Below are 13,597 nucleotides of genomic sequence, written 5' to 3' on the forward strand. Positions count from 1 at the left end.
GACCGGATTTATCTCGTGCACATCATGTCATTTATATTATATATATATATATACTAAATCATGATTTGATCCACTGATCTATTATTCATTTAATAATGATCTATTCAGTTATAAAATTAATGGGGAGGTGTACCGACGACTCGCCAGTGATGGAGATAATATTTTCGTATAATATACACGTAGAATCAGTTGATGGGGAGATCGAATCTCGATAATGTCATCACATAGTGAAGAGTGAAATAGTACAAAAATACAAATACATTTCCTGCGTATCGGCATCTGTTTCCATGAAGGGGATGGATAGGAGAAATAGCGCGGGATCCTGAATCCCGGACAGGTTCATCCCGCTCGTGTTGCGACCACCACAAAGTAGGAGGGAGTCTTGTCAACGCACTCCAGAGAGAGAGAGAGAGAGAGAGAGAGAGAGAGAGAGAGAATGCATCTTAGCGAGCACGAGGGCATCGAGGGGAACACCTTCGTGGTGACGGGAGGGTTAGGGTTCGTAGGTGCGGCCCTCTGCCTGGAGCTCGTCCGCCGCGGCGCCGCCGAGGTCCGGTCCCTCGACCCCCGCCCCGCCTCCTCCTGGTCCATCCAGCTGCGCAAGGCCCGTGTCGAGTGCATCCAAGGTCCGCCTTTTCTTCTTCTCTCTCTTGCTTCTCCTGCGGTCTCTTCCAAGTACGGCGCGGTTTCAGCTTCAATCTGACATTTTTGATACGTTGTTGCCCTAAAACTCTTTCTTTTGGCCGTTAGATTTTCTCGGAGGCCCTAAATCCCTAATTTATCAGATTGATCAACTGTAGAAATCGAGTGGTTGGTGATCGCGTGCTCTTCTTGTTCTCTTCGATAACTACTACAGTTGGTGTAGGGTTTTAGGCGAAATTGTGAAGTTTTGTGCGATGAGTGAAAAACTCTATTTATCTTATCAGGCTCATAGCTGGTTGTTCAAATTCGAGATGGGTCGATCTTTAAAACCTTTATTTTTTCTGATTGCTGTAACAAACTATAATATAGTGCTTGAATGCATTGTCCAGTTGCTGATCATTTAACTGAACCCGACAATGATTAGGTTTTCTTGCATATTGTTCAGTTGATTTATTCATTTTTGCAACCATTTACTAGCCTATCATTTAAACTGAACTGCTTACCTTATTTGCATTCTGGGATGAATGCCACACCAACATATATGATCCTTTAAGGCAATGGTTCAGTTATGGAATTCATTTGGCTAATGATAATCACATTGGAGGCACTTATCGATGATGTTATTATGCAAGTGTCCACAGGTTTTTGAGTTGGTTATTGTGATAGGCCAATGTGGTTTATCCACATTCCAACACCAATCTGATCTGGGGTGAGAGAGACAGAAGATCAAGTGTTGGAATAGGGCCTTATGATGGTCAAACGATGGATTTGGTCAAGTTGTGTTTTATATAAGTAGGATTTTTCATGAAAATGTAACCAACAACAAAATCTAAGGGCATAGGATCCTGAATATGGATGAAAACAGGAAGATACTGGGTTAGGGTACTTTGGAAGACGTAAAATATAAACATGAAGATCCAAGTCTGTATGATTTTTTTTGTTTGGGTGTGAATGGGCAGAAAGATGAAGGAAGCTCTGAAATGGGGTGTTGTGACTGATTGGATCTAGCACAAATAGGTTCAGCATAGGACCTGTTCTTCACTGGATTACAGGATCTGTTTTTATCTGATATATTATTGTTGGTATAAAGGTTGTAAATCTGAGTTTAGATCAGAGAAGTTTCAGCTGGCGGATATTGTTGAAGAAACGTTTGGTGTGGCATTGCATAATACTAAAATACAGAAATATTAGTAAGGAATTATGGAACAAAATAGTTTATGTGGACTTACTTATTTGAGATCCTAGGAGTTGTTTGTATGGCTGGCTTATAGTGCTGTGTTTCTATTATGATGAGCTATTCTTAAGCCACTTATATAGTAACATAATTCATCTAAATTTTGCAGGGGACGTGAGTCGGAAGAAAGATGTTGAAAAAGCTTTACGAGGTGCAGATTGTGTTTTTCATCTTGCTTCATATGGAATGTCAGGGAAGGAAATGCTCCAAGCTGGGCGTACTGATGAAGTTAATATAAATGGAACCTGCAACATGTTGGATGTCTGCCATGAGTTTGGTATCAAAAGGCTAGTTTATGTGAGTACATATAATGTTGTCTTTGGAGGAAAGGAGATTGTAAATGGGAATGAATCATTACCGTATTTTCCTATTGATGAACATGTTGATCCATATGGCCGGAGTAAATCTATTGCAGAACAGCTGGTTCTTAAAAGTAATGGTCGTCCATCCAAGTAAGTTTTTGAAGTTCTTAAATATTATTTTGCATATAGTCATTTGTGTTTCCTTTAATGATTTTTTTTTTATAAGATAAGCATGTCTCTCTTTAGCAATTGAGGTAGTTCTCATAACCTTGATAAGGAGACATAGAGAGACATGCCTAGGTTGGCTTAAGAACTTCCTGTTGCAGAACAAAGGTAAATTGATCGAGTCATAGTTGAGCCATGTATTTGAGTTCTAGGATTTGTTATTGGGATGATGTCGTGTTTTGTTTATGGCTTGTTTTAATAGATACTGCTCGTCAAATTTTATTCTTTGGGCAACTGAGCGAGCTTAGCTCTTTGTTTAATGTTTTTAGTTTTTGTTGGATCTGAAAGCATCTAATGCCAAGTTAATTTAATGTCTTTATGATTTTTTTTAAGAATTAACGAGTGCAAGGGGAGGCTAAGTGTTGCATCGGGTAAACTCTAGTGGATTGAGAGTCTCTTGGAGTAAAGAGGAGCTTCTTCATGAGCTTTTTTTTCTGAGAGGTTCTTGGGAGACTCTAGTGAATATATTGTTTATTCCCAGAGGAGCTATTGTGATGCCATTGATTAGAATGAAATGACTGTTGGTTCCATAAACATGAAGCAAATTCAACTATTTCTGGTAGCCTGAATGTAGCATCAAACTTTCAGAATTTTAGCTTTTAATGAAAAAAGACAAAAAAAAAACTTATATATAAATTATAGCACACCGGTCTCTCCTCAAGCTTCTTCTTTTTGGACCAGGATTCCTCCATTTCTTTTTCTCCTCTTTCCTCATGTCTAGTGTAGGCTCAAGCTTCTGCAACTCAAACTAAGGGATGCTAGCTGTTTCAGACTCTTATTTCTTTCGTCAGCCAGTTTTATTTGTTAAACAGTTGGACTGCTGTTATGGAAACAGTCAAATACAAAACTAACTAGGGAGGGATATAAGCCATCCAACATGCTTGGGTTGATGTATTGTGGTCCAACATTTAAGTTCCTGGTCAGATTGGTACATACTGTATTTACACTCCGGTAGACAAATATTCGATGAGTACCTTCCTTACTGTACTTCCACCACGGTATATAAATTCTTGATAAGTCCACCTCACTAAGCTTCCATGAGACCTTGATAGTATTTTCTTTATAATTTTTTTTCTTGTTATAGGAAAAAAGATGGTTGCCTTTATACTTGTGCAGTTCGTCCTGCTGCTATTTATGGACCCGGTGAGGAAAGGCACTTTCCAAGAATTATTTCCCTTGCAAAGCTGGGTTTGGCGTTATTCAAAGTGGGCAGTCCAAGTGTAAAAACAGACTGGGTCTATGTGGAAAATCTTGTTCTTGCTCTGATATTGGCAAGCATGGGACTTTTAGATGACATTCCTGGTAGAGAAGGACATCCTGTGGCGGCTGGGCAACCATATTTTATTTCTGACGGTAACAACCAGATTCTTGGAATCAAGCTTCTATAATGTATTACACTTGCATTTGGAGATCCTAAAGAAGACAGACCAATGCATATACTGTTTCTGTGTGTCCCTTGTTATGAACTATTGAATTTTATCTCTGTTTCAAAGCACATATATTTTCATGTGGTTTCCTTCCATTAGATCTTGCAGTATATAGTATTTAATTCCAAGGATTACTTTTTCACATACCCGACCCATATTGGTCCCTGGCCAGACCGATATGTATCGGTGTTTGGAAGATGAAGGAGAAGAGAAGGTGCAATGGAGGAAGAGAAGGAAGGAAGAAGGGGAGGTGGTGGAGGAAAGAGGAGGAAGAAAAGATGGAGGAGAAGAGGAGAGGAAGTGTACTTATCGGCGGCTCACAGCGAACGACCCTAAGGGCTTGCATTTGAGCAACGTGAGCCCTCTTTGTGTTTATTATTGTTTTTTTAAATGGTTTGGATCAAACCACGCAAAACGGGGTTGATCCACATAGTGGTTTGCGCTCGGACCGGTACGTACAGTCCGGTCAAACACTGTCTAATTATCTAAAACGTGGAAATTGTTTAAGACTGAAGTTGTATAAAATTCATCAAAAATTTGTTGATACTAACTCTACCACGTGGTGTTAAAGAGCGAGCCTTGATATATGGTAAAGATTGCTCTTTTTCACTTGGATGACTAGGGTTTGAATAACGGTTAATCTCTGATTGCAAGGGTAACACTTACCTTGCCCCACATCCTGCATTGATATGAGTCTCATGCACTGGACTGCTCTTTTTTTACTAAAATTATGAAGAGGAATATCAGGACTATGTAGTGATTGCTACGCCCAAATTATTAGTACACATTGATTACAAGAGGAATAAAGGGCTAAAAACAGCTGATATCTAGAGAGAAATATATTACTACTTGGCAGAATTAAAGTTACATTTCTTAAACATCTGTATCCTTAGTTTGGAAAATGTGAATGATACCTGACATTTTTTTTTTCTTTTTCTCTTTGACATAATCTGAGCTCTAATTTTGGACAATAATAATGGATCTCATTTTATCAAGTAAAAGCTTTTATTTTATGAAGGTCTTTTGACAAGGCCTGGGGGGTTTGTCCATGGCTTGTAGCTCTGTGCTGTCATACTTTGAGCTACTGGTTCCACCTTGTTGCTAACAAATTTGTTTCTGAGGATACCTTTAGAAAGGGACATTCCACCTTTAAAAGAGACATGAAAGTATGTTTCACTCTTTAACTTTCTGCAAGAACAGTAATAGTGCATATGAGCTATGATGCAAAGGGCATGCCATAATTGGGGTTTGAATAAGACGACCTTTGCATGGGATTCTCATCTGTTCTATACCTTGAGATATTTAAAAATTCAAATGAGAATCATGTGAAGATGCCATAATTTGGTTTTGAATAAGATGACATTTGTATCTTAGATTTTTATCTCATTCATAATTGCAAATATTAGAAAACCCAAGGGATCTTTTAGCTTTGTCATCATCTTGGTATTGAAGGATTTTCCTGAAGGCGTCTCTTTTACTGAATTTTGTCTTTAGCATTCTGTGCTATCTAACCTGTAGAGTCTCTCGTGATGTAGCATGCAGTAAAAAGGTATAACTGAACTACCTTTGCCTTGGTAATGTCATGTAATGTCATATTGATGGTATGGTCTTTTCTGGGCAACGCCATGGAGTAAAATATTGTAGGTAAGCATCTGTAATAAATCATATAGGTAAGCATCTGTAATACCGAAGATACAGGTTACATCCATTTTATGGTTTTTTTAGCCTATCAAAAAGTGTCCTCATATTGTTTTCATGAACAATTATTCAGCATATATTACATATTTCTTTTTATTCGTGTATCATGAACTAATTTTTGAAATATACTTGCTTTTCTATTCAGGCTCACCAATCAACACTTTTGAGTTTATAATGAAGCCTTTGTTTCAGAGTTTAGATTATGGCTGGCCAAGACTGACGTTAGGTGTCCATCCTGCACTGTTGATGGCACGGATTTTTTGGGTCATTTATACACTTTTATATCCATGGCTCAATCGTAGATGGCTTCCACAACCTCTGCTTCTTCCAGCCGAAGTTTACAAGGTCAGTGATACTTGAACTTTTCATTGAATTGGATTACTGACACTTGTAGATTTTACTTGGATTCTTTAGAGTTCAAATGTGAATTCTCATTCAATTTTGAGTTTTCACTTGCTACATATATGCAGAATCTATTTGGGTAGTCTCAATGAAAAAACTAAAAATAATCAGCTGGTAGTGAAGGTTAACACCATAATTATTTTTTTCTTCTAGGAGGTTACATCATACTTGAATTGCAACTAATCTTGTTTACATGTGACGTCTATGTCTTGTTGTCTTGCCATATTGAGATCTTCCCATGTCGTCCCGTGACTGTGCTTCACATGCTACGGTTCACAATTTCATCCATTCAGTACCAAGCACAATGAACATAAGTTTGTCCGGAGTTTCTAATATCATTTTTTGGAGCTTTGTCAAACATAAGAGATGAAGTCATTGTGGCATATGATGCTTTTTCTCCATATCATGTGTGATTTACTATGTGCACTCAAATGAAGAGGTCATTGACGGCACATGGTGCTGCTGAAATATCTAACTTCCATAATTCTTTGAACAGATTGGTGTGACACACTACTTCTCCATTGTGAAAGCTAGGCAAGAGCTAGGCTATGTACCAATTGTGAGCCCTCAGGAGGGCTTGAACGCCACAATCTCATATTGGATGGAGAGGAAGAGAAAAGAGCTGGATGGCCCGACGATATTTACCTGGCTCTTCTCGATCCTGGGGATGACTATATTGTTTTGTGCAGCTTACGTGCCTCCTGTGGGACCTTTTGCTTGGACAAGGGCAATTGGTCTTTTCTTCTTCCGGTCAGTCTGGACCCTGAGACTCGTCTTCAATGTGTCAGCAGCTTTGCATGTCAGTGAAAGCATCTACGCCTGGTACCTCTCGAGAAGAATCGACCCTGCAAATTCTAAGGGGTGGTTTTGGCAAACACTGGCGCTGGGCATCTTCTCACTGAGATTTCTGCTGAAGAGAGGGCGAAACTGAGGTAGTGACACCAAACCCCACCCCCCCCCCCCCCCAACATTGTCATTGTTTTATGTAGATTCACATTCATATGCATCAAACATGTGGAGGATTAAACTTTTATGATGCATGGTATGCAAAATATCTGAAGCTCTTTTCACGTCATCATCATGATGGAAAAGTGCGTTGGTATGATGAGAAGTGCTTGTATTTTGATGAAAATTGCGTTGGTTTGATGACACCAACCATATTTACCATGCAGCAGCATTCAAAGCAATGGTAATAAAACTGGTAATGGAAAAACAGGTTCCTGCTTAGGGCTTCATGCTTTTTTGTTATCCTTTTTTTTATCATTATGGAATGACACACCGAAGTTGTATTTTTGGTATCCAATTAGACCTTTGAAAAGACTCGTTTGCTTCTATTTTATGAATATGATCTGAATCTTTTGGTCAAAGCAGATGATGTATCAAATGAAGTTGATCTGAATCTTTTGGTCAAAGCAGATGATGTATCAAAAGAATGTGGATCACAAAGGGGGTGCAACCTTGCTATTGCATCAAGTGGGACTGTTGATCCATCAATAACCAGGACATGCCAACTAAATACAATCGAAACTTGGAGAGGTTTAAGAGTGCCCAAAGCCTCTCTTTTGAATCTTGCTTGATGTTTCCATGGATCCACAGCTCGGTGTTTTGTTCCGGTTCCAATCACAGCTTGGTGTTTTATGAATAATCTTATCAATTGTTTTCTGAAAACCAACAGTTGGGGTGCCAAAACGAAGAAGAAGACCGCACAACAAAAAATTGCAACTAAGAAACCTTTGATTAAATGCATACAAAATCCTAACGAGGATGAGAAAATCTAAGAAACCTGTAAAACCCCCCGAGGCTCAAAAATTCTTCCGGTTCGCACAGAACGAGCACACGACCACGAAAAAGAGAAATAAAGGGTCAGTTTTTAGCCAGGATTTAAGCTCTGAAAAGCACCAGCTTGCTACCAAAATCCACAGTAAAAATTCAGAGAAATTACGAGATCCGGAGGCCGAATCCTACACAAAGCTTCCCCTTTCGCTCTAATTTCGTCGAACAATCACGAAATCCGTGAGAATTGTGTTAGAAATCGGGAGGAGTTACGAAGAAGCAATGCTGGTGAGAAGAAAATCTAGAAAATTTGGGGAGGGAGGACTCGGAATCCCTTCATCGAGAAGGTGGGCAAGAAGAGTCGAATTTGCTCTAAAACTATTAATAATAATACATCACATAAATAAGCATATCTCTCTCACTCTCAAATTTATTTCAAGTATATTAATATCATTTTTAAGTAATAATAATAATAATAATTTGAATGCATAATTTATTATGGAGCTTACTATTCATAACCCTTTATTTATTATTCATAGTTCCTTAAAAAATCAATAAAATAATATTTTATTATTTATAATCCTTCAAATTCTACTTTTACCCTTCTCTTTTATATTTTTTTTCCTTCCCTATAGCCCCGCTTGCATAGCCTACCACTACTCACTCTCCCCACCGGTCGTTGACTTCGATTATCGCCCATTGTCTATCTCCCACGGCTCCCTATCACATGCACATGTTATTAGTGTCGACTCTCCCTACTACCCATTGCCACTAATCACTATTCTCTATTATTGTGTAAGCTATTGTTGTCGACTATCTCTACCAATCGTTGTCATCGATCACTGCTCCCCCACTGATCATCGACCTTAGCCTATCCATCACTGTTCCCTATCGTCTATGCATGTTGCTGTCACTGACTCTCTCTCCACCGCTCGCTATTATAATTGACTCTTCTTACCGCTCGCTATTACCAATCATCGACCCTATCGTTGTGCATGTTATTGTTGATGACTATTCCCATCGCTCATTACCATTGATCATTGCTCTTTGTCGTCAATTGCTACCTTCAACCTATTCCTTACTACTCCTTGTCACCTATGCACGCACATTGTCATTGTCGAATCTCCTCACCACCTGTTGCTGTTGTTGATCATTGCTCCTTGCTAATGTGCACACTATCACTGTCGCTATCGACTCTCCCTATTACTTATCACTCTCAACCCATGGTCCCTATTGTCGATGCTCCCCCCTCTATCATTACCAACCTTATCCGACGCCGATTGCCGCCCCTCCAATGTCTCTCCAACTATCTGACACTCGACCTTCGTAGGCCCATGAGCCATGTCATTCAAATTCTAGGGAGGATCGATTCCAAGAGGAAAAATAATCTAAAATATGCATCTTTTAAATCTATTTTATGATACTCGAAGCACTTATATTCTAAACATTATTAAAACTATCCAAAAGATATATCTTTTGAGCTCTTTCAATTTTATCTGAAATATACATATTTGAGGTGCTTTTAACACTACATCTTTTGGGTATTTTTAGTAATATATATATCTTTCGAGTGTTTGTAAAAGTACATCTTTCAAGTCTTGTATTAGTTTGTTTGTCATGATAATAGAGTTATTAAAATCTATTAGATTATGGTGTGGATACACGGTGAGGGATCGAACCATAAGGATTTTGAAGTTTGTCCAACTCAAAGGAGATGAAGGTCCTACGAGGATGAGGCAAAGGTCAAATACGTTACAGAAGCATCGTTGATGTCCATAAAGTATATCGTAGTGGCTCGGTAGATCCATCAATATCGAAGAGTTTTGAATCATTTCTTATGCTATACGGGAGTAGAGACAACTAAAATGTTTAAACCATGCTTGTCAAATATCTATGTGGTCACTAAGTGCAGATGGGCCCCTACGATGTATTCGAGAATATGTGATACATGTCAGACTTGGGAGGAGTAATGACATGTTTGTATATTTTCCTACATTGACATGTGCTCATCGTTGGAGTGTCTCGAGTTATCAGTAGATAATGTTTTCGAACATTTTCTAAAGAGATGTGGTCTTAGTGTTAGATTAGAATGGTTATATATATATATTTTATTTCCTATACACGATGATATTAATTTTCAGCATGTTGCACAGGAGGCATATATATCTATTGTATCTGCTTGGATGTATATTGTTTTGTGATAAGAGTGGTACACTAATATTTATACATTTCTTGGTACTTATATGCACACTTTTGTATTGACAGCTTGGATTCACATCTCGGGTTGGTGTTAACTAGTTTGCTGGGTGGGTACTTGGTCCTATTTCAAATATGGATGTGTGTAATTATAATTTTAATTCTTAACAATATATACATAAATTTGATTAGTAATTAATGATATTAGTTATATAGATTTAGATTTATGAGCATTTTTCCTCTCGCCAATCGAGGATTATCCAAACATATAAAGATGAATTGTCTCAAGAGTATATTATTGAAAGCATCGTAGAGATTGAGCTGATTTAAAAGATATGCGAGTGATGCTCGACTACTTGAATACTAAAACTTAAGTGTATTTAACTAAAATAAATAATAATATATTATAGATTGATCAACTAATGAATTATTAAGTTTTTTTTTTTATCATTAAGGTGATTTGAAACCTGATGTAAGATTATATCATCCGATGTCATTTATCACTTTTTTATGCTTGAAGTGTGATTACTATTCCTGAATCATACCATCTAGATAGATAGGGGCTCACAATAGTTACAATACATGCAGAGAGAGTGTCATAATCTCTTTATCTACTGTCACGTACGTGCTGAGAGGAGTGTTAAATATAAGAAGAAATAGTATAAGAACATTGATTCATTGTGGGAAAATTATGTATTATGTAACACTAATCTCATCTCGTGATGCACGAGTTAGTAATCCTCATGATGTATCAATTGATTCTATGGATTGATATTGACGTATCTTATGGTTAAAATATTTTTAAGTTATAAATTGAGGGCCATATACGTGGATAATTCAGGAATATTTAAATTTTTAAAAATAGGATTATAAATGATAAAAAAGAAGAAGAAGATTATAAATAGTAATCTCTTTTATTATTACTATGAACAACTATAATAGATATATTGAAATTAATTTCAATATATAGATGAATTATTTTGTATGATTTAGAAAATATGATATTTAATATATAAGGATAAATTTACTGAAAATATCTATCTATCTATCTATCTATTTTTTTAGGCTTTTGTTGGAAGGTGCTTCTAGTTTTTACATTTTTTTTTATCATTTGGTACCGTCTATTTCTTTTAATACTCTCTAATGTCTCTCACTAATTAAATGTAGCTGATGCTAGTTTTGGAGGTAATCATATAAGACCGATCTTTACTCTTTTATCACTTTGATCTGAATTAGACCTACGCTTTCATGTCCTCTTCTTTGTGTTCAACTTCTAAAGTAGATACATGCGCCTTCTCCTCTTCCTCTTGTGTCCCTCCCTTCGCTCTCTCCGTGCCATGCCGTCAACTATTTTCAACGATTTTGAGGCTTTTGGTTATTTTCACACCGATCACACCATAAACCCTAAACTCTCGTTGTTATTTCCTCTTCTCTCATGCCCCTAAGCCCAACTATTTCCTCTCTTCTTGAGCCTTAACTCTCATCGATAATTTTCTCCTCTTGCACCTTGGCTCCTATTAGTTGTTCCCTCTCCTCTTGTGCCCTAGCTTCCGTCAACCGTCGAATCTCACCGATCTTCTCTCGTCGATCGTTTTATCTATGAAGTGAGTGTCATTTCTCTCGTTGATCATCTCTTCTTATGTCAATTCTTTGTGCTCCTTTCTATTCGTTCCTATATAATACTTACCTGACCCAACAGGTGGAACCATCGTGACATAGTCTTCGAGACTATCAGGCAGTAGTACCACCTAAACACAGTCTCCCAAGTGATGGAATCGCCCAGCACAAGCGGTGATACCGTCAAGACTCAAGAAACCTAAAATGAGACATTTTTAGGCTCCAAGTTTGAATCATCTTGAGGCCTATAAATACCCCTCTCATTCCTAGTTAATATACACAAGAATTGAGTGAAAAAAAGTAGAAAAACTCTGTTGTAATATTGTGAGGACTTATCTAAAAAACTCTAAGTGTTAGTATAGTTTTAAAGAGGAGTGAAGAGGGTGTAAATGTTGTCTCCTAAACATGTGAAAATGAGAAGAGGGTTGTAAAATGGTAGTTGATCTTCACCCATTGAAACAAGATCATTAGTGGATGCCGGTGGCCTCGACGGAAGGGGAATCGGTGGAGTGGATGTAGGTCACGACGACCGAACCACTATAAAATCGGTTTGTATCTTTGTTCTACTTTTAATTCTTATATTGTAAACTTATTTACTTACTTTATTTAGTCATGACATTTTTGTAAACGTTTGAAATTTAAGCATCTTTCCGAGATTGATTTTAATCGTACAAGAATTTTTCAAATAGACGTTTTTATTGCTGCACTAATTCACCCCCTTCCCCCCTCCCCCTCTCTTAGTACCGACACGTTCCTAACAAAATTAAGTTTTTTTGTTCTATGTTTTAATAATTTTATAATTAATTTATGAGGTTAGAACTTAATTTATAATCTTTTTGATCAATTCAAAACCCTTATATAGTAAGTTATAGTATTTTCAATTAGTCATATTGTTTTTTTTAGGAGACAAAACACTATAATTCTATAACAATCATAGAATTATCTTTCTTTGGTATATCAATTGGTTTGTATTGTATTTTAATTCCACATATCTCAATTATAATATTTTTTAATAGCTTTATAGTATTTTTGTTGGGATACTAAAAACACTATAAAATTATTAAAAAACATTGTAATTGGTATAATATTCCTCCTAAACTATCGTATATACTTATTTGAATCCTACTTTGCTACATCAAATGTTTCTAGTATATTTTAATTTCATACGACTCACTTACAATACTTTTAATAGCATTATAGTATTTTGTTAAAATGCTATAAATGCTATTAAAAAATTATGACATCATCTTATTCCGAAATTGACCAAACATATTTAATCATAAAGAAATATTCATCTATGTATTATTGGATCGAGAGATGGAGATGTCATCGACATATATTGATTGCCATCAAAGGCTGCATATTCCAACGTGGCATTGCTTCCGACTGTTATATCATGTACGTTGGAATTCAGGTAATCTCCTTTTTTTTATTTTGTTTTTACTTACATCATATTAAATAAATATATGATTCGTAGTCAAGTTTAACTAATTGGTATATCTTACAAATTACATCACAATATTATTATTAGTAGATAGATAGGAATGTGGATTTTAAGTTTAACTAATTGGTATATCTCACATTTAACTTTGAAATTTAAACAAGATGAAATAAATATAAACATGATTCATATTTATTGTATTTATTTATAATTTATATTAAACAAATAAACATACAAGTCATCAAAAGTTATTTATTGCGGTTTGAAAAGTCGTTATAATATTTTCGTCCATATACAGAAAGACAAAAAAAATATGGTATCTCAATAGAATGAGGTGATGGATATAAATTCTTGTGATTCTTTTTATTGCATACGACATGAATAAATGAATTTGGACATACTTTGCATTGAAATGTTTGATACAAGTCATAAAAAATCAATTAAAGTATTTTTGAGTATTGTTATACTGACTGCTTCATTCATATATAGAAAATATTTATCATATAATTTGTATATTATAAAGGAGTCATGATGCAAATTCTTGTCATTTGACATGAATACAAATATTTTGCTACGCTATTTTCTTTCAATTACATAGATATAGATATAATTTATATTAGGGTGTTTGATAAAAAAAAAT

The 13,597-nt window shown here is 36.2% G+C and overlaps 1 protein-coding gene across 1 annotated transcript; it reads left to right on the plus strand.

Moving 5' to 3' along the window:
* Positions 1–277: 277 nt before the first annotated feature.
* LOC135615215 (uncharacterized) lies at positions 278–7,165 on the plus strand. Its single transcript, XM_065113419.1, has 5 exons — positions 278–626; positions 1,986–2,328; positions 3,488–3,756; positions 5,674–5,873; positions 6,427–7,165. Exons 1-5 carry the CDS (start codon positions 437–439, stop codon positions 6,859–6,861), a joined length of 1,437 nt encoding a protein of 478 aa, XP_064969491.1. The 5' UTR covers positions 278–436; the 3' UTR covers positions 6,862–7,165.
* The last annotated feature ends 6,432 nt before the right edge of the window (positions 7,166–13,597 follow it).

The sequence above is a fragment of the Musa acuminata genome, chromosome BXJ2-6 (genome assembly GCF_036884655.1).
Source record: "Musa acuminata AAA Group cultivar baxijiao chromosome BXJ2-6, Cavendish_Baxijiao_AAA, whole genome shotgun sequence".
Classification (NCBI taxonomy): Eukaryota; Viridiplantae; Streptophyta; class Magnoliopsida; order Zingiberales; family Musaceae; genus Musa; species Musa acuminata.

What these genes read in the sequence shown, in the direction of transcription:
- LOC135615215 (XM_065113419.1), top strand. Translation starts at nt 437, where the DNA reads ATGCATCTTAGCGAGCACGAGGGCATCGAGGGGAACACCTTCGTGGTG. An exon ending in AGTAATGGTCGTCCATCCAA is followed by an intron (nt 2,329 to 3,487) that starts GTAAGTTTTTGA and finishes TTCTTGTTATAG; the next exon opens with GAAAAAAGATGGTTGCCTTT. An exon ending in TTCCAGCCGAAGTTTACAAG is followed by an intron (nt 5,874 to 6,426) that starts GTCAGTGATACT and finishes TTCTTTGAACAG; the next exon opens with ATTGGTGTGACACACTACTT.